This window comes from Falco peregrinus, chromosome 11 (genome assembly GCF_023634155.1).
Source record: "Falco peregrinus isolate bFalPer1 chromosome 11, bFalPer1.pri, whole genome shotgun sequence".
Taxonomy (NCBI): domain Eukaryota; kingdom Metazoa; phylum Chordata; class Aves; order Falconiformes; family Falconidae; genus Falco; species Falco peregrinus.
The window spans coordinates 28,182,883-28,203,236 of record NC_073731.1 but is presented as its reverse complement, the minus strand read 5'-3'; the positions used below and the strand labels follow the sequence as shown (position 1 = coordinate 28,203,236).

The following is a 20,354-nucleotide window of genomic DNA, read 5'->3' as shown; positions in this document are numbered from 1 at the left end:
GCTTCACACCAGTGACTTTGTATGTAGTTGAGCGACTCTGAGCAAACACACGGGACTTTTCATTGTATTATTTTATCTTCATGGGTATAGAAAACTGTTGTTTTATAGCTGCTGGTAAAAAGGGCTGTTGAAAAAAAGAAGTATTCTATAGATACTTGTTAGGGCAAAACCCAGCTGAGGGTCTTCTGCTGGTTATCAAACTGAGGAATTAGGCGCCCGGGCTGGTTCTCCCACAGAACCCCGGCAGACACAGGACTTGGCGGGCTTTTGGCAAACGCTGAACTTCCCCGGCGGCCTTCCTCCCCTTCCACCGCACCTCGCAGAGAGGACAGCCGGTTTACGGCTGGGTTACAGGGAACATTTAATCCCGCACAGCAGCCCGAGCATGTCGCAGCCCTCACACCTCTCTAGGGGAGTGCTGGAGGGGCTGCGGCCATTCCCCGCCCCTCGCAACGGCCCCGTTTCGGCGCGGCTCCGGCCGCCTGTTGCCGGGGCGGCGCGGCGGGCTGCACCTCGCGGGCCGGGCGGGCTGCACCCGCCATCAGCTGCCCCGTTTTCTGTCACGTTTTCAGTCGTCGAAGCGTGAGGCGGCGGGGTCTGCGTTCGCACCTGGAGCTCGGGGCTGAAAGGCTCGGCGGAGAGAACCGGGGGAAGGAAACAGCGGACAGGGTCCTGCTCCTCCCGCCCTTAGTGAGGCTGTGATTTTTAATGAAAGGAGTAATTGCCTGGGAGACGGGCCGGGGGCGGCCGGCGGCGGGCCGAGGCGGGGAGGCGGCTCCCTTCAGCGGGGGGGGAAGGCCCCGGAGGGACCCCCGGCCTGGCGGGTGGGTCGGCTCGGGGCAGCCGCAGCCCGCGGGGCGTTGCGCGGCGGCCTCTCCTCTCCCGCCCTCCCTTCCCTCCGCCCGGTCCGCCCGTATCCCTGCATTCCCTGCTGCAGCACCCCCCTCCTCCCCTCAATCCCATCAGTAGCGGCGGCCCCGGGCTCGGCTCCCCGCGCTGCGGCGGCGCTCGGCGGCTGCTCCCCCCCGCCGCGGCCGCCATGTTGGGCTGCTGCGAGCTCGGCGGCGGCGGCGGCTGCTCCTGCCGCTGCGTGTGACCGAGGGAGGGAGGGAAAGAGGGAGCGGCGGGGGAGAGGAGGGCGCGGAAGCGGAGGGGAGGGAGGCCGGGCGCCGCTGTTACCCCTCCCCGCCGCCTCACGCACGCACACACACACACACACGCACCGCGGGAGGATGCCCTTTGCCCGGGGGGGCGAAGCCGGGAGAGCATCTCGCCGCCGGGAGTGAAGCCGCCGCCGCCGGGGCCTCCCGGCCCGCAGCGTGCGGCCGGAGCGGGGACGCCGGCGCTTTCCCTCCGCCCCAGGAGCGCACCCGGAGGAGAAGGAGGGCGCCGTCTCCGCCGCAGCAGCCGCCGCCGCAGCCATGGGAAGGATTTGACAGGGCTCGGAGCGCTTCCCAGCCGCCCCGAGGCCGTGCCGGCGTGTAGGGGCGCGCGTCCCGCCCGCCGCCCCTTGGCGCAGCGGAGGAGAAGGGGGGCGACGATGAAGACTTTAGTTTTTTTCAGTCACTGAGAAGCCTTAAAAGGAGACTCGGTAAGGAGGAGGTGGAGGACGGGAAAGGCTGCCCGGGGCAGGACGTGGCTGCGCCCTGAGGAGGGGCGGCCGGGGGGGCCGCGCCCCACCCCCACGGCGGGTGCGATGGCCGCGGAGGCGCTGGCCGCCGGGCCGGGGGCGGCAGCGGGGGCGGCGGGGCTGCGCGGCCCCCTCACGCCGGTGCGCGCCCTGTTTTCTTTTTCTTTCGTCTATATAAATGTATAAATAGGTGTGTTTTTAGCTCCCCATCCGTTCTGGGCGGTGAAACGCTTGTGCGAGCCGGAGGGGGCTGTTAGACTTTAGTGATGCGCTGGGGCTCCCCTCAGGATCGTGCTGCATGATCTGCATTTGGAATGAAGGAGAAGACCTTTTTAAATATATAAGTGTGTATGCCTGTGCACGCACGGTGAAATCGGTGTCAGTCAGTCTTGGTTGAATTTGAGTGCAGTTGTTATTTCTAAAGCATCAGGAGTGGCCATACGTTGTGGGGTTTTTTTCCCCTCTCCCTTCTTATTAAGCGTATTAAAACGTTTCGGATTTTTCAGGATAACTATTTTCTTAAAAATTATGTATGTACAGATATACACGCTGTATGTGTGTGTCTGAAACTCATAAGGGTTTAGTTGCAGACTGGGAACACCGAGGTGGGCTGGAAATTAAGCACCACCACAGTTTGACACTTGGTAAAAATACTGTTGACGTCTTTTTAAACAACAAAACCCTCAACATATTTTTTCTTGTTTTATTTTTTTCGTTTTTTTTTTTTTTTTTTTTTTGGCGAAGTAATAATAATCATTAAAAAAGAAACCCCAATGCAAACTGAAACAACCATGTCTGGAGAAGTGCGTTTGAAGCAGTTGGAGCAGTTTATTTTGGATGGGCCAACTCAGACTAATGGGCAATGCTTCAGTGTGGAAACCTTGCTGGATATACTCATCTGCCTTTATGATGAATGTAATAATTCCCCTCTGAGAAGAGAGAAGAACATACTTGAGTATCTAGAGTGGGGTAAGTTTGAATGTGTTTATTTTGTGTACATCCGCCCATGTTCCTGTCTGCTTGGTATGATGTCTGTTATTTATGTATAAGAGGGGATTGTTTATAACTCAGTGTTTTACTGGGTAGTGTTATCAGTTTTACTGTATTTAAAAGTGGTGGTGGTGCTAAAAAGAAATCCACATTGGTTATTTGTCTTTGAGGTGTGCATGTAAAACATACATTCTTCTTTTCTCCCCCCCCCCCCCCCCCCCCTTCTTTTTTGACATGGATCAGACTCTGGTACACAAGGTATATGTGTTTGCCTTCAGGCCCAGCTATTGGATTTTGAATCCTAAAGTTTCTGGGAATATATAAGGGTTGAGGGATAAATTCTCTGGTGCCTGGAAAGAAGATCAGTACTCAGTCCTCTTGATTTGCATCTGCAGTCAAATTTATACTGTTTTAAAATAAAGGTGTCAATCAACAACAAAATCCTTCAGTTCTCTTAAACGACATGGATTTGAAATATCTGTGAAAATGGAGAAAATGGCATTCTCTTCTTTAACATAAAACCATCGCTGACTTAATTAGGTTGATATTCCTGATGAGGAAAACAAGTTGGAAAGCAGAATGAAATTGTGTGTGTCCCTCACCTTAGCACCCTTGCCATTTTCTTTCTTCCTTTTGGGAAGATAGGGTTTTGCAGATTTTAAAATGAAAACAGGTGAATGGTAGCACTCCAGTTCTTAAGTTGTCACAGAACTAGTTGTCTCTGTATTTTTTCTTAATTTGTTTTCTTCCCCCTCCTAAACATAGATGCAAAACAGAAGATGCAGTCTGATATAAGAACCTTGATGAGAGCAGTTACTGTATCTGACCTTCAAACTTCAAAGTCATGCTGCACTTCTGCATTTACATGCAGAACCATTTACTACCTTTGCTTGGTAGTAAATACATCAGCAGGCCTCCTTTATTAAAAAAAAACCAACAAAACCCAGCACATTTTCAAAACATGTAACTGGCTTTTGATTAAGTAGCTGGTTGAGCTTTTAATGATGAAGTCACTGAGGAAAGACATTGTTTTGATAACTGATCTCACAACTTGAGGCTGATATGTGTGTGTTTTATTTTCCTGCTCCTCACTGTAGTCATACTGACATCTAAAGGACATCTGACTCAGTAATTAAGTTTCTTGTACTGTTCATATTGCATTGGTCTTTGTTTTCTTGTTATCTGAAGGAACAGGCAATACTTAATGAATTCTGGCTAAGGAGGAAATATTAATTAAAAGTACTTCTGAAGAATATTCCCTTTAAAACTGTTGCTGGCATACAGAAGCTGTGAGAGGCTGGGAAAATATGGATGCTCCAAGGGTGTTTTGTATGCAGGAACTTAGTGTAGTCTGCAGCAGATCTAGCCAGCTGATATCCTGTAAAAAAAATAATAGTAATAATAAAGTTAACTGGATCAATATGATCAGAGAAACCGTGTGTTTGGGACCCATCGTATTGGGTCACTGGTAAGTTCAGTGGTGGTTGTTTGATGGATAAATGCATCATTACAAGGCTCTGACGGTACCTGAATTTTTCTGTAATAAACTTTACAGGCTGCTGATGGAAATAATACACTGTTTTGGAACGGCTGGAATAAGGTTTCTTGCTGGCCTATTTTTTCTGCTACTTTTCCACTCTCATGCTTCAGCTGTGCCTTAGTGGGACTCTTGAGCTTCAGACAAGACCAGTTGCTCCCATTTTCAGGGCTGAGTTGCCCAAGTCCTCTGTCTGTTCCCAGCTCTGCTGTCAGGACTTCTACCCTGAGAGTTTTTTTCAAGAGGGTTTGTGAGGAGAAATGCAAGAGCAACAGTTTCTAGTACTTGCCTTTGGAAGTGTCTGTGTGGATGATGGCTCTCCTGCAAACACGAGTTTTCCCTCCTGAAAGCCAGCCCTCCTAGTGAAACTAGCTGTCCCTGGGATTTCTGTTGAGATCAGGGGGGCTGACAAAACCAGGTTCCTGCAGAGGTGAGTGTACCCTCTGGTGCGCTGGAGCATTGAAGTTACTAAGGGTATCCTGTTCTTTGATATAATTGTGACCTTGCATATTTTGCTCCCAGAAAGGGGAAACAATGCAAGTGGCCGATTAGAAAAAGGTTATACGTGTTTTAAAGTCGGAGATGTGCCGAGTAGTAGCAGAAGTGGAAGCTGGCAGGAATCATAGGCTCTGCCCCTGCCTCCCTCAGTGACTCAACGTTGAAGTGCTTTCAGCTCAGTTTTTTTCCAGCTTCCCTATTTGAACAGTAGGGAAAACACCACCAATTTTACACCAGGGAATTCTGAAAGCTGCTGTATGTGAAGCACTCTTCATTTTGAATGTACTGTATAAAATAGTATGTATTAATTTGTTTTTCCCATCAGTGGAATAAAACTTGATGCCAGTTGTATCTGCTGGTGGGGGTGTCAGTTGCTGACTTGGAAAGACTTTTTGTGGTTTTATGCCAAGCATCCACGCATTTGCTTTGTTACTGTGAAGAGTGCAATCTGAAATTATTGGGACTGGTCTTGAAATGGTATGAACTGGTATGCTTGTCCATTTACAAATTGCAAAGTGCAGATTTACCCCTGAGAACTGTTCCATCATCTGAAGCTTAAACTGCTTTTTAAAATTATTCTTTGAAGAAACAAAAGGGCTTATGATTATAGTGAATTGTTTTTAAGAAAAGGCTTAATAAATAGCTGTTTGGTGCTCACAGACTCCTGTTGAGCACAAGAGCAAATAATTTTTCCTGCTTTTTGGCGGCGTAGTTTTGAGGTACTGCTGTTTGGTTTAGTGGGGGATTTATGGTGGGATTATTTTGGGGGGATTGTATGTGGATGTGTATTTTTCTTTCAAAGCTGTTCTAGGTCTGAGATGTTACATTCTACATTTCATCGAAGACTGAATATGCATAGCACAATCTGAATTTTGGGGGGAAAGGTTTAGGAAGTATTCTAGCATGTAAAAGCTAATGTGGTCTTAGCAACAGCCATGTGACTGCTGCTATATTTAGGGGAACTAAGAAGCTTCATGTTTGAGTCCTTGGATCTTTCAGGACTATTTTATGAACTTGTTATCTAGATCTATAATTTATTTAAAAAATCAAGTAAGGTGAACCAGTTGAGCATCTGAACTGGTTGTTCATCTCCTGTTTTGGTTTGGTATTGGAAGTTTAATTCAGCAAATGGAAAAATTAAGGTCTCTGCAATGTGAAGTCGAGTTTTATATTTTTGTAGGTTTTCAGTCTTTTTGAGGTGCTTGAAATTACATTGGACTAGTTTGCAGTGTCAGGTTAATTGTTTTGTGATTTAGAATCTGCATTACCTCCCAAATCCTTTTTTGTGTATCTTAAAGTAAAAACATAATTACTTTCCCTATATACGTTACTAGTTTTGTGACATGTGAGCAAGATGGTTTGATTTTGTTGTTTGTGTTACATAGGTATTTAATATGCAGAAAAAACTGTGGAAACAACTGCTGTATTTGAGTTCTGTAGGTTAAATCAGGGTATGTTTTGAGATGATGGGAAGGAAATGGGACATTTAGATTTGGCTTGTTCTATGTATTTGATGCTAGCTTTCATTTTTATCTCTATTGGTAGTTGTATTTGTGATTTAGAAAAAGGATTGTCTAACTATAGCAACTGGAGCTTACCAGAAAAACCTACTGAGAATTCAAAGCACTTTGCTTTTTCTTTTCTACATGTGTATGAGTTGCCACAATGACACAAGACTGTGAGGGAGGTAATGAAGGGTGATAAGCTGAACAGGGAAGAAAGATACAGTGATAGTAAGGATCTTTTAGAGATGTTTTTGTTCTGGGAAAACTTAATGGATCCCATTTGAAATGGTTTTAAAAAGAAACTAGAGCAATATTATTTGGGATGCATTGAAGGAAAACTCGAATAAACTTCAAAACGTGCAGAGGTAGAAGGGAGCAAGATGGAGGGCATTACCAATAGCTTGATGAGGACTTGATTGAATCTGTTCTCTTGCAGGAAGGATGTGAACTGTCCTTTAGTGAGTTTTATGTTGTGGTTTTTTTTCTACCAAAGGAGGCTTTGGAAGATGAAATAAATTCTTCTCATTGCACCTCCAGTAGAACTGAAATGTTGTGGTGTTTATGCAGTGCTGTTATGGTCATAGACTGGATTGTCATCATTGGTCTCATACTTCTGTCATCCAGATGTGCAGCATCTCTGGATATTAAAAATGGTTCTGTCACCATAAAACCATTTTTTTAAGACTGAGTTGTGGAGAAGTTCTCTGTGTTTTCTTTCTGGTTATCTCTGTCATGTTTTTTCCTGAGAAAAAATGGTATGCTCATTTTCGAGAGGGGTTTGTTTTTAAACATGAGTGACAAAAGAAAACTAAAACCTGGCCTGTAGACTCCTGCAGATCTTCCGTGTTACTCATCTGTTTGTAGGTCATGAAAAAAATCACAGGCATTTTCAGCTATGAGTTGCTTATATTTTTTTATTTAAAACAGACTTAAAACAATAATCCTTCATTTAGGTCCTATTCTTAGCAGAGACAGGAGTAAAAGACTTGGCATTCAACTTGTTTAAGTGTTCCTTTTTTTTTTTTTAAGTAGACTTTGGTGCTTAGTACTAAGACATTAGAAATATTTTTTTGTTTGTTTAAAAATGACATTTTGGGAATTATCTTTGGGGTTTTTTTTCTTACAGTTGTAAAACTGTGAACACCTCTTGGTCTGATTGACATAACCAAAACCAGTTATTAAATTCTTTTTGGGAAGGAATGAGCATCCCGCTTGTCAAGGCCATTTAATGTGCCTAAGCATATGCCTAATTTTAAATGTGAGTTGTTTCATTGCCTGCAGCTGAGGTATGTGGAGGTATGGGGATCTAGCTATGTAGAAGTCATTGTGGCATTCTTGATGCACAAATTTCTGTCATTGTTTATGGTAACACTAGTGCTTTTTATGTAAACTGCTGCTTCCATTACATAGCTGCAGCTAACAATTAAATGCTTTTTATTGATTAGGGTGGGAGAAGGAGGTTCTTCAATGCTATCAAATAGAAATGACCTTGAAATCTCCATGTTTCAGAATACTGTGTAAACAGCTTTTATAGCGTTTTATAGATGCAGTTTTATACCAAAGTACTTGAAGAAGGAGGAAAAACTTGCAGGAAAATATGCCAGGAGAACGGTTGCCTGTGTAGACCTTACTCCTTGATAGCTCTGTGTTTAATCTCTGTATCTTTTGAGTTCTGACCTTTTCCACATTTATTTCAGTTTTGATTCTTGTTTTGAATAGGGGAAACTAATTAAGTTTATCAACAGTTATGATGCGATCAAATGAACTGTAAGACCATCCAGTTAATTCTACTTGTTTTGCAATAGGGTTAAAGCCAGTTTCCAGTAGAGCAAGGCATTAACCCACTGTAATATGTTTGTTTCTTAACACATTTAAGTACACCAAGTTTTTTAAGCTTATTTTTACTTTAAACTAAGATTTTTTTTTAAAAGTGTGTTCTTTTTGGTTGTTTTTATTCTTATGGGCTGGGGAAATTTGAAGGTATTCAGAGGCTGCCTGACAAGCTTTGGGGCTTGTGTATTTAGGTTGACTGACTTCTGTCAGTTATGTCCTTTTTATTGCAAAGGAGTATGGCTTTGATAGAAAGCTAACTAATACTTCATTTTCAGGAATTTTGGGAATGCCTTTATTCTGTATAGAAATTCCTAGCATGCTTTGGTCTAATGGGGACAAATGGAGAAATACAATTATATGAGTTAGTCTGCTCAGTGGGCATTATAAACCTCATGACAACACAATAAATTCCCTGTTACTAAGACATTTCATGTTAAAGGGTTAATCCAATAGTTTTTGTGGGATGTTCATAACTGTAAGATGTACTGCTGAAGGTGTGTTTGAATTTTTAACCTCTGCATAGCATATGATGCTGTGCGTGTGTGTACCAGATCAAACTCCTTCCTTATCTTTTGGCCCTTCTCTCCTGAACTTTACTGACGTACTCTTTTGTAACCTGTAGCATATTACCAGTTCACAGGTGACTGAAAGAAGAATATTGTGCTGTAAGAGCGGTGAGCTTACTTGGCCCAATATACTGTAATACTTTGTTACAAAAAAAAAAAATAAAATTATTTTTTTTTTCCCCCAGAGATCGAGAGAAACTACCTTCATTTTTGAAGCTCTAAATTATGCCAGTAGATGAGTGCTTGAATTCTGAATAGCGACAGCAAATAAAAGTTATTTCACTTCTTAGTCATACCTGTGGCTGGGTAGTCAAATGTCAGTGGTGTTCTGCAGTTTTCTTGCAAATTGCAGATACAGAATTTCCAGATACAAAGTGGATGCAGGCTACTATTCTGGAAATTAATTTTTCCATATTTCTTTTAGAAAGTGGATGCTGTAAATTATCCTGGATACGTCTTTGCAAAGTATTAACTCATTCATAGCATCTCTAACTACTTTTATACTCTAAAAAATTTGCCATCTCCATTTGCACGGAAAAATTCCAGAAGCAGTTAGATCCTGTTGCCATGCTGTAAAACCTGACTAAAAAAGGTACAGTGGATAACTGAGACAGAATTAAAAGAGAAGGCCAGCTCCTAGACTCTTTTAAGTTTCATCTTTTGGCGAAGCAGGCGTTCCTTCCATAAGCATTTATACTTGTTCAATTTGATTTTTTATTTCTGGCTGAACAACTAGAATATTGTGTTCTACTCTGGCCTAACTTATCTCAACACATTATTTTTCTAAAATCCTCATTAAGCTTGGGAATGCCACTAATGTGGACTAAAATCTTTAAAAAAATGCAAGTGATTTAGGTCAGTCATGTGCAATCTTTTGTTAACTACAAGATTTTTATTTCAAATAGTTTAAACATGACATTAGGCTTAATAACAACTGTAAAAATCTTCTATTCAGATGGGTCAGTTTGCTTTATTTCTGGTAATACAGCCTAATTGGGTTTACTAGTGGTCACCATGGATAAAATCCCCATGAGGTATATCTAGACTCCTAAGACCTTGTTTTTCATAATTCTTCCTTATCCATATCTAGACTTCCAGTTTGATTTAAATTAGTTTTGTTACAAGTGTTGTAGGTTTCTTTTATTCTTAGGGATCAGCTTCTTAGTGCACCTTCTGTCTGCATCTTTTTGGAAAGATTTTGATCTGAAGCTTGTAGATGTTATGAACTGTAATATTTTGTAGGCCGTTTTGAGAGGGAAAAACCCCAACCTTTTAATTGTATTTTGTTCAGCAGTAGGTATGGTGAATTTAGAGTGGCATTCCAAAGGGGAGAGAAAAAGCATTCATAGATGTTAGTAACAGTGATTACATTTCCTTCAAACACTGTGGGATTAGGCCAGCAACACTTTGCATTTTTGGTCTATTTCTTTTCAGTCTCAGAAGTCTGAGATTGGAGGACTCTGTTGTCCCAACTTGGGAGCATGGAAGTACTTTGTCCTCAGAGTGGAGGGTACATGAGCATTTTTTTTGTGTAAAATATCTATTTTTTTTTTTTTAAAGTATTCCCTCACACTGTTGTCCTTGTCTCATCCTTTTAATCTTAAAATCCTACCTTATTTTAGGCTTGTGTGACCACCTTGCTTGTGACGTGTCCACCTGCGGTAAAGGACCCACAGGTCTCCACTTCTGAGTTCTTCCTCCTTTCCTTTCTGTGTGTTTTTCACAGGTAATGCTGTTCCAAATCAAATTTAATTGTACTTACCCGTCTAAGCTGAGGCCTCCTCCTCATCTTCCCTGCTTCCATTCCGTTGCTTTTCATCCGAGCAGGTTCTCAGTTTGTCTCTCTAATATGATGTGGATATCCGTGTGTCAGACTGATCTTCCCATGGCCAAAATCTTGGGTTTCTAGATTTGGATTGTCTTTTTTCCTTTGTTTCTCCCCAGTCATCCCCAGGCTTTCATCATTTTGTTGGTCAGATTTGTAATATGGAGATTGTGTGTGGAGAATGGTAACAGAAAGTTGTTACCTCTGTGAGAAATAGACGCAGGATATACCTACAGGTGCACCCACACAGCATTTTCTGTAAACACCCTATATATTTCTTATTAGATCCAGTACGTATCGGTTGATTTACTAACATGAATCATTTCTACTTGTAAGCTCTTACAGAGCTGGGGCCTTGGGCTGTTTGTTCTGGCTGTGAGTAAGAAGTTGTGATCTGTTTTACATTTGTAGTCCAGATAAGAGGTGTGAGAGTATAGCTTCATCATTTTAATACCTAAGACTGAAATAAAGAAGTGATGGGGATGGTGGCAACAATTTTTGTTACGGGACTGCAAAGTAGTTTAAGCAAATGTCGTTCATGCTGCAGGGACACCATAGTCACAAGGTATTTCCTGCTCTTGTTCATTAAAGCTCTTTCACCTTTGCCATGCTGCCTTTTGTAGATAAAGCACTGTATTTGAATGTTTTGCAGGACACACAGTAACAACAGGAGGAGGAAACAGAAGCTGGAATTTTAATTATAACTCACTGGTTTTATCTTGTGTGGGAGCTGACTTGATGGTGTCTTAAGGCTGGCTAAATCCAGTGTTCTCCATTTTGCTGGTACTTACGTGGGTAGAGGGACATACCTAGTCAAAAACTAACCCTGCAAAAACGTGTTGAAATCTGTTGATCTGGTGGTGTGAAGAGATTGTTCTGGTGTTTGTACAAAAGGAGGGGGCTAGGAGTGTGACCGGCCAGACTTCAGTGGCTTCACCTACTGTAGCGCCTGTGCTCCAAGCTTAGAGGCTGCATTTCAGATTCCCTCTAACATGCAAGGAAGCTACAATTTTGAAACAAGTTTTGACATTACCAGCTTTTTCTGATAGATATTTGGTGTAGAAATTCTGTGAACCTTTTTGTTTCCTTAACAATTGACAAAACTTTTTTTTTTTCTTGGAATGAGAAAATTTCTAATTATGAGTAGGGGTCTTCAAAATAGCTGTCTGATTTTGATGATGACAATTCCTTGGAAGAAGAAAGTGCTGTTGTATTTGTGTATTTCGGGGTATTTGGCATAGTGTTGCTTAGTGTCCTTTAAACAGTTTACCTTGTATATTTTGTAACTGAAAGACAAGGATTCTTATGTTAACACACTTGGAGTAGTTTTGTTCTATTTCCCCCAACTTTTAGAGAACACTTCACTTTGTTCTATTTTTTTGATAATTTAAAAGGATCCCTTTATAATTTTGGTAGGGACTGACAGAAAAGAGACTTGTTTTTGCTGTGATCTGGTAAGTTAAAGGGAAGTTATAGAAGCCACTTCCTATGCAAATATAAATTTGCAGAGAAAATAATTATCATTTAGCTGTGCTGTTCCTGTCCTAAGATGCCTTATTTTGTTGTGTCATTCCATCCCTAATATTGACTATTTTTACTTTCATAGCTGGCAACCACTTTTGACTAAGGAAAGATGTATTTCTAAACTTAGGTATCTTTGCAAAAGTCATAATTTAACTCTTGAAATAAACTTGGCAAATTGGTTTTTCTGGATCCAAGTATTTAGTAGGCTGGCTTTTTTGTTTCCTTTATACTTGCTTGTGTTACTTATTTTTCTGAAAGTAACGGAATAACTTAATGTCTCCCACTGTTGATAATTTAGACTCTCAAAAAGAAAACTCTAAATAGAGTTAAGGTTGCTAAGAGAAAATGGTATACGATGCGTATTACCACAGCTGGTGTGTATTATTTTGTTAACTTGGTATTTCTTGGTTAACTTGATCCTCGAGTTACACTTTGACTTGAGAGATGATCTTGGAACCAGTTGCTTCTGGTGACATAGTTTCTTAGCTACTTCAGTGAGTATCCGTACAAATACGCCATTGAGTGTATGCTGCCTGAGCTCATGTTAACACCTGTAAAGCCTCTTCCTGGGTGACTTGACAGAGATGTCATCTGATTTTATTGGTTGTAGCCTAGTGCTTTAACCAGGTGGAAGAGTGCAGCAGGAGCAAGGAGCAGCTGATTCGCTGTCTAGCTAAACTCTTCTTGAATTTTTACATTGCTTTTCTTCAAAACTAAGATTATTTAATTGAATTAGTATAATTTACTGACAATATTACATTCACCTTGTGATCCTTGGCACTACCAATAGAAGAGAATCTCTTCCAAGAAATTCTTGATGTTAATACTAAAAATTTGCTTTAATTTCATCATTAACTTTTCTTCATAAGGAAACAATCCAGTCTCAAGGTTTATTGCTTTATCTTCATCATGTAGTTTATGTTGTCAGTAAATGTATTTAACCATGTATATTATTATAGTTATAATTACAAAAGCTTCTTAAACACCCCAAAATCTATATGGTCTGTTGCTGTGTGTCAGCTGGTTTCTAGAGCCTCAATACATGCAGTTATAAAATGTGCTGAATTTGTGGCACTAGAACCTTTCAATGACATTGAACTGTCACATGATTATTTAAAACTTGTATAATTTTGTTCAATGTGATCTTGTGATCCCCCCAATTAACAAGTACAATGGTAATTGACAATTCTTAGTGATGACTGCTCATGTTCAGCAAAATTAAATTTTACACCGTAGGAGTTAGGCAATTGTTAATTCTTTCTTAAAAAGAGCAACAGTTTCTTGCCTTGTGCCTTTCATTTCAGAGAGGGGTTCCATCTTTTGGGGATTTTTTTTTATTTCTTGTTACCTTTTTTCTTTTTCTTTTCCAGTTTAAGGAAACTATTAGAATAAGTCACTGTCAGATCTGATTAGATCAAATTAATTCACTTGTTTGGGGCAAATATTTTCTCTGGTAAAATAGTCATTTTGATGTTACCCACTGATTCTAGAGCAACAAAGAAAACTTTGCTAGATTTTCATGGCGCTTTTGCTAATGTTAGGCTACCATTTGGTTTTGCTTTTACTTTAGATTTTCATTTTCTTTCAGGCACACCTTCTCCAGTTCTTTCTGTATTTCCCCCCTCTCTGGCATGTGAAATCATACGTTCTTACAGGGACAGGGTGTGAAGGTCATTCTTAACACTGTTCCAGCATCAAGGGTGCAAAACCATTTCCTATGGGAAGCGGCAGAGGAAACTTGCAGGAGGTGGAAGATAGTAAATTAAATAATTTTGGCAAAGCTGCAAGGATTTCTTCTTGGTATGCCCATCATTGTTTTCAATAACAACCCCACCACCATCCCCGTAAAAGCTTGTGGCAGAATTTTCATTAGCTTCAAGAAAAAACAGGTCAAGCATGTCAAGCTGCACGTTTGAGTTAAGCATAAACACCTATCACAGGGGTTTGGGGTCCTTTGTGTGTGTGTTTATAAAAGCAGCCTAGCATTTCTGCATTGTGTAATATCTGATGTCCTTTGTTGCTTGGAGTATTCAGATAAGACAGAAATATGTGAAGTCTGTAAGTGTTCTACTTGCCAACATTTGAGCCTCACAATTTCAACCTAGGACTCTACAAATAAACCCAGATTCTTTTTTTTCTCTGTGCCTTAGTGACCATCTCATACCATATTCTTCTATGCCTGGCACTTCAGGACTTAGGTACTATTTTTCCCTGCTGCTTTTTTCTTTGTGAGATAAACAGGCTCTCTGGTGAAAGTCGTATTTCCCAGGCATAGGTGATGTGTCAAGACTTCAGAAGGTTTAAACTTCTAAATAGGGATGGATTCATCAATGGATCTTTAGGAAGGAGGACTGTCAATCTTTGAAGGTGTATAAAATTATTAAATAGAAATTCAGATGCTATATGCAGAAGACTCTGTGTGTATACATAGATACAGATTATATGTGTAGGAAAACACATTTTTGGTGGTTTGGTTTGTTGTTTTTATTTACAATAAACCTATCTAGACTTTAGGTGGTAGGCATTGGCTCATACCTGTTAAGTCAAAACTTTGATGTCTGTCTGGTAGGAAGAAGAAAGCATCTGTAAGCCAAATCCTGCTCTCATTTAATGGAGAGAAGTGTGACGTTAATTCACTGGTACCTGTGTGGTATTAAAGTTAATATTTGCTGCTGAGCTTTTAAAGAAAGCCAAGCCACTTTCCTGAGGGCATTAACTGGTTATGCATTTAAAACAAGCGTTCAAGTACTGTAGCTTTTTCTAGATGCCCAAGAGAATATTTTCTTTATTTTGCTTAATTTTTTTCAAGTATAGTTTCAAAATGCGTGTTTGTTTCCAAGTTAGGAGGATTGTAAGTGTGGGGGGTTTTTTTTCTTCCAGTAGTATGATTCCTGGTGAGAAAGTAATTTGCGATGATACTGGGCACCTGTGTATATTGCCTTGAAAATTGGTTTGAGAAAAGTCAGTCATTAGCATCTTAAATATCTCTGCAAAGAAACAGAGGCAGAGCTGTGGTTTGTTAAAGGCCCTTAAAAAATTCCGTGGAAAAGCAGTTTCTAGGGTCCAGATTTATGTGTTTGTGTCTTCCAATTTTTTTTTTTTCCCCTCAAAGTTTTTGAAATGTTGGCTCTGGAAATTCCTGAAGGTGTGGGTGGCTTGTAACTTCTGTGTGTTTAAATGCTTTATTTATTTGCTTAAATTTTCAGTGTACTGTTAGGGTGCTCTTTTTCTTGATGTCGTTACAGGAGAAAGCTTAGAATCATATTCCTGTGATCTTGTTGCTGTGATGCCCTTTCCTCCCCCTCCTGTAACTTTAGCATTGTGCAGTTTGGAGCAGTGGCAATTGTTTTATTTCTCATAAGGGAAGTGCTCTTTTCTGCAGTGGTCTGGTGGATGCTTGCCAGAATTGTGTTTTGAGCAACTGTTTATGTATGTGAACTTGGACCTCCATAAAAAATTAAGCTTCTTTTAACTCATACAGCAGTTTGTTCCTCACCTTCCCAAAATCTTTCCCACAGCGTCACAAAGTATGTGCATGCCACTGGTATTTCAGAAAAGTTTTCCCTGAGTGTCTAAATATTTTATATAAAATGTAATGTGTACATTTAAATTTTGTCTCATACTTACTATTTATGAAATAGAACTGCACTGACTCCAGCTGCATGTAGGGTTTGCTTAGCTTGTGTGGACTTTGGGGAATACTGGTGGGGGTGATGTTGGAGCAAGCAACTGTTAGGCTGCAAAATTCAGTTCAGAGAGGAGAAAGGATATTTGTATATAACATTGCTACACCAGAAACTTTTCCCATAAAACTTTGTATGCTTTCAGGAAGTCAGATACGATGTCAAGAGAGATAACCAGAAATTCTTGATTATAATCTCCAGCTAACTCTGGAAATTATCTCCTGGAAAGCTGTATGTGCGTAGATACTGCTCAAAAAGGTTTCAATTGAGGGTTGAGGCAAGTCCTCTTAAAACTTAGTATTTAGTCCTCAGCTGAGGTTTAAAAGACAGTATAGGTAGGCAATTTCACAGTACGGTTATATCTGTGGATCAGGAAATTCCCCCTACCTACCCTTCCACCCTTCCTTTTTTTTTTTTTTTTCCCTGCCTGGTCCTCCTGAGTATCTGCTTCATGCCTGTTCCCACTGCATGCTTGCAAGGAATTGATTTTAAAGCAACTGTGCTATATAAAACTCAACTTTCCACTAAGAATGGATGTGCTACATTTTTAGTTCATTTTGATTTGGTGTTTGGTGCCTAAGGACTTTTGAACACATTCTGTAGGGTGCCCTGAAGTTGGTTGGTTAGTTAGTCTGTTTTTACAGCAACTTAGTCATGACATGCCAGAAGAGAAATGCTGAATTTTTCTTCTTAAAATATTATTGGAAAAGAAAAATTCAAGAACTATTCATGAGATAGTACTTTGCAGATAGCAACTATCTCCCAGGCACAGTGTAGTTTATATAATACAGAATGCTTTGCATTGGAAGTTATCACTATTTATGGGAGAGTTTGTTTAATAAGGATATTTCCGAGTGATTTCACTGTCTCATTGTAATTTGCATTTACTTCCTGTTTTGTGCAGAAACATTTTGTACAAATCGCTGTAACTTGCCTTTTTGCTTTGCCAGATTTAAATGGCAAAAGTTCTTGAAGTGTCCTGAGGTAGTTATTTATGATATACCTGGAACTGAGGAATCAGATCAGGGATTCAGTTTCTCTGAGTTCTTCAGTGAAAATATGGCAAGGGTTGGAATTTGCCTTCCATGGCCTACTGCCATAGCCAGCCCTTGTGCATACTTTCTGAATGGGGGAAGGAACAGCTGTTCCTCTGCTTTACAGTTGCACATGTAATATTTGTAAATTGACAGTTATTTAGGGTTCTCATTCTTGATTTGTTACAGTAGGACTTGAGAAACTTGCTGCCTTTCTTTTACAGTCAGGTGTGGAAGGTCACGAATGAATTGGTGCTCTGAGGTGATTGGCTTACTAAAATGAATTTGTTTTCTTGCTTGTCTGTAGTGAGTGGAATTTAGGGTTTTAATCCAGTCTTGGCTTCATTAGCAGATGGATAAAGAGTAACTTTTAATGTATTCTTTGATTGTTTAAAGTGAGCTTTCTTGGGGGGGGGGGGAACCCCAAAACATTGGACTTCCATTGGACTTCCTGACCACGTGACATCTGAAGTAATGGACAGTCATTCACACCTGTATAAAATCAAGGGCTGTCAGAACAGTAGTGGGTTTTAAATTTTTTATTTTTTTTTTTTTTAGTATGGTACAGTAACATCTGAGTGAAGTGCAAGTTAGTGCAAAACCAGATCCCGTATCAGTGTTTGTTCTGGAGAGCTTCAATAGCTCGTTTGTGGTTTTCCTGCTTGTAAATAATGCAGTTATCCCATATCCTGCTCAATGTTTTTATTCTTTGTATTTTCTGCTGATGAATGTGTCTGTTTCTCTGAAGTATACCAAGGAAGAGTACAGAGCTGATGACTTGCTCATTTCTTGACCTAAATCCCAACTTGCACAGAAGAACTTAATGTTCTGGAGGTTCTTGCATCCTTTCCCCCTTCTCTTCACAATTTCATGTGACAGGGGAAGCTTTCTTTTATGTAATACTAATATAGTAAGTCCCTTCCATTCTGTGAGCTCAGTACTCTAGTAGGTGAACTGCAGATTAAATAGAGGGTAATTCCTTTACTCATCACTTTGAATGCTTTTTCCCTCTTGCTTCTTGTGCCTTTAGCTGGTAGCTGAGACTGAATTGCCATGCTCAAGAATCTCCTAGGCTTTGTTAGCACAGTCAAAATAATCTTTGTTTTAAGGTATTTTAAGGTTTTAAGGTACTTTTATGCACCAAGCACAGTAATACTTTTCCTGTGCGTTGATTTAATTCCTCAGAAATGTTACTGCAGATGGTTGCACTGGAAAAAAGAAGCATGTTTCTCTCTTGTGACTTCATTAATTGCATAATGTACCTCATTTTGGGGCTGATTAGTTGAGAAGAGTAGTTAGGATTCAGAACTGAAATACTTGGAGTAATCCATTAGTATTTTCTTTTGATGTTGTTCACAGTGTTAAGAGAAGGACAATCACAAGAAGTCAATGTGATAATTTTTCTTTTCTTTTTGTTTCATGCCTGATAGCTCAGGAAGGAAACCTTACTGTGAAAAGAGAATTTGATCTGTTGACATTTCAGTGGTATTGCAGAGCACTGGCCTTCTCGTTGTGTTTGGGGCACTGCCCTCTTCTGCACAAGTGCAGAACCAATAATGGTGGTTCAGAACCACCTTTCCATGTTTGTTGAGAATTACAACCCATTCTTAAACCTTAGCACTTTGATGTGAACTAAACATGAAGCCCAAAGCCTCTGTTCCCCCAGTGTATGTACCTTGCATTAGAGTGGTTTCAAATTGGTGACAGGACAAGTAGGACCAAATCTCTCTTGCCTAATTCTCAGAATTACTCCAAGTGTGTTGTGCATTGAGTATGACTTGAACAGTATACAAGGATTGTCTTTGAGCTGTTTGGCCAGGGATACAGTTTCTCCTGAATTTGGGGGATTTGTGTTATGCGTGAAAGCGTGCCCCCACTACCTGGCAAATGACTGAATCTCAGGCAGCCTGTAATAAAACCAGGAGCTGGTCCTCCCTGCCATTTGGAAATGCAAGGCCTAGATCATGACTATGTTACTTTTATTTTCTTTTTTGTTTGTTTTTTGTTTTTTTTTATGTCAAGTTATGTTTTGAAAGCACTTGTGGAAATAGAATCTTTCCACACTCACTGGATATTGAACATTTTTTGCCCAGCCTCTTCATTGTTGTTCCAGTGATAAAGATTTACAGCTCAGCTCCATAGCTTGACATCTGCATACCTGAGGGCAGTGAACTGAATGTTGGGTGAAATGTATCAGTGATAGCAGCAAAAAGCTTAAGAAGTTGAAGAAGGTGTATTGTGTAGGTGTACCTTGTTGAGTGGCCAGGAGATTTTTAATTATCTCTTTTTCCAGAAATACAGCACCGGATGCTAATGGTGCAAGAACTGAGTGAGGAACAGCAATGTAGGTGTTATGAAGTAATTTGGCTGCATGAAAGCTCGAGCCGATTCTGGTTTTGCATTGAAGGTCAGGGAATTCCTCCTAGTCTGAAAGAAAGAAAATGTATCATTTATAGCTTTAGCCAAAATAGCCCATGTAGTACGTTCTTCTCAAATGGGAAGGTAAGATGCATTCTGGATTGAAATGGGGAGTCTTTCTGGAAATTGCTTTGCAGGTTAATGACATGCCTTTCTATACTTTTCTCTACTTACGGGCACTTAAGCATAGAATACGAAGTATCAGAATTCAGGAGGAAGAAGCTGGAGGCAGCCAGTCTCTGCAGATCCCCTGACACATGGTGAGGTTTAAGCATGCTGCAGAGTAGAGGAGAGATGTTTGCCGCACCTTCCAGGGGCTCTGCCAGGTGTCAGGCCTGAGAGTGTCTGCTTCAGAGGACTGGTAAAAATTGAGTTTAGGAGCAACTTGAAGATCATTTTCCTGTAGATGTATCCTGAATGTTATGTAAGTGGGTTTTGAGTGAAAGTTTTGTTGTTATTTAAGAGATTACTAAATGACTTGAATACAGTAAATTCCTGAAAATTAATTTTGTTACTGGTATGTATCTATGATAGAAATACTGAAAGAAAAAAATAAAAATTATATAAACACAAACTGGCAGATTAATAATCTATGTTTGTGTGTCCTATCTTTGCCTGTAGCTGTGTGATCGTGGTGTTCTTCCTGTGCCACCCTCCACCCCCACCCCCTCTATTCCTTAGGATAGGGGCTCTGGGATTTTGTTGGGGAGTAAGCTGTCAAAGTTAGTAGTTAGGTAGTGAATAAAATTGTGGTTTGCAGAAAAGGAGGTATTTTTTTTTATGGGGGAATTGAATGATGCTATGGAGAATTTGATTCTCTTGCTGACTGCTATAGAGGGTTGTTTTTTTTACATGATGCTGGATATTAACCACTTATTTTGTATGCAGTCAGTAGCTGTGCATTCAGTAATTATGCATTCATCACCATGTGGATCAGTTAGTTGACTTCCTGTGGTTTGATGTGAAGAGTTACTGAGAACTCCCAGCTGTCACTGAATTCAGTTGGAGCTCTGCTTTAAACTGTAAAGCTCTGTATAATACTATGTGCTCTAAAAAGTTCTTATATGGAATTCAAAAATTATTTGTTAATATTGGGTGACTGCTTTCCCCCTGAATCTATTATGTCCCAATTCCCTTTGTCGTAAAGGTGGTAATATCTCTGGCTTTTTGGAAGGTTATTTTGAGAGGTAAAGTATTTAGAATCCTACTATAAAAGAGTGCATGTAACAAGTTCTGTGAGAATTCACAAGTCTTGATGTGAATAAATAAGATGTACTGTTTTCAGGAAGCACCTGAATATATCTTATCTGA

The 20,354-nt window shown here is 40.5% G+C and overlaps 1 protein-coding gene across 8 annotated transcripts in view; it reads left to right on the top strand.

The window, feature by feature from the left end:
• Positions 1 to 597: 597 nt before the first annotated feature.
• CDC42BPA (CDC42 binding protein kinase alpha) overlaps positions 598 to 20,354 on the top strand; it is a 190,790-nt gene continuing 171,033 nt past the window's right edge. For 3 of the 8 annotated variants that reach the window (XM_055815946.1, XM_055815945.1, XM_055815941.1), the window contains exons 1-2: positions 603 to 1,591; positions 2,375 to 2,599. In XM_055815946.1, coding sequence (XP_055671921.1) covers positions 2,404 to 2,599 — 196 coding nt within the window. In that variant the 5' untranslated portion in view covers positions 603 to 1,591; positions 2,375 to 2,403. Of the gene's footprint in view, positions 1,592 to 2,374; positions 2,600 to 20,354 lie in introns of all 8 variants that reach the window. The other 5 variants (XM_055815948.1, XM_055815947.1, XM_055815949.1 and 2 more) reach the window with 4 other exon arrangements.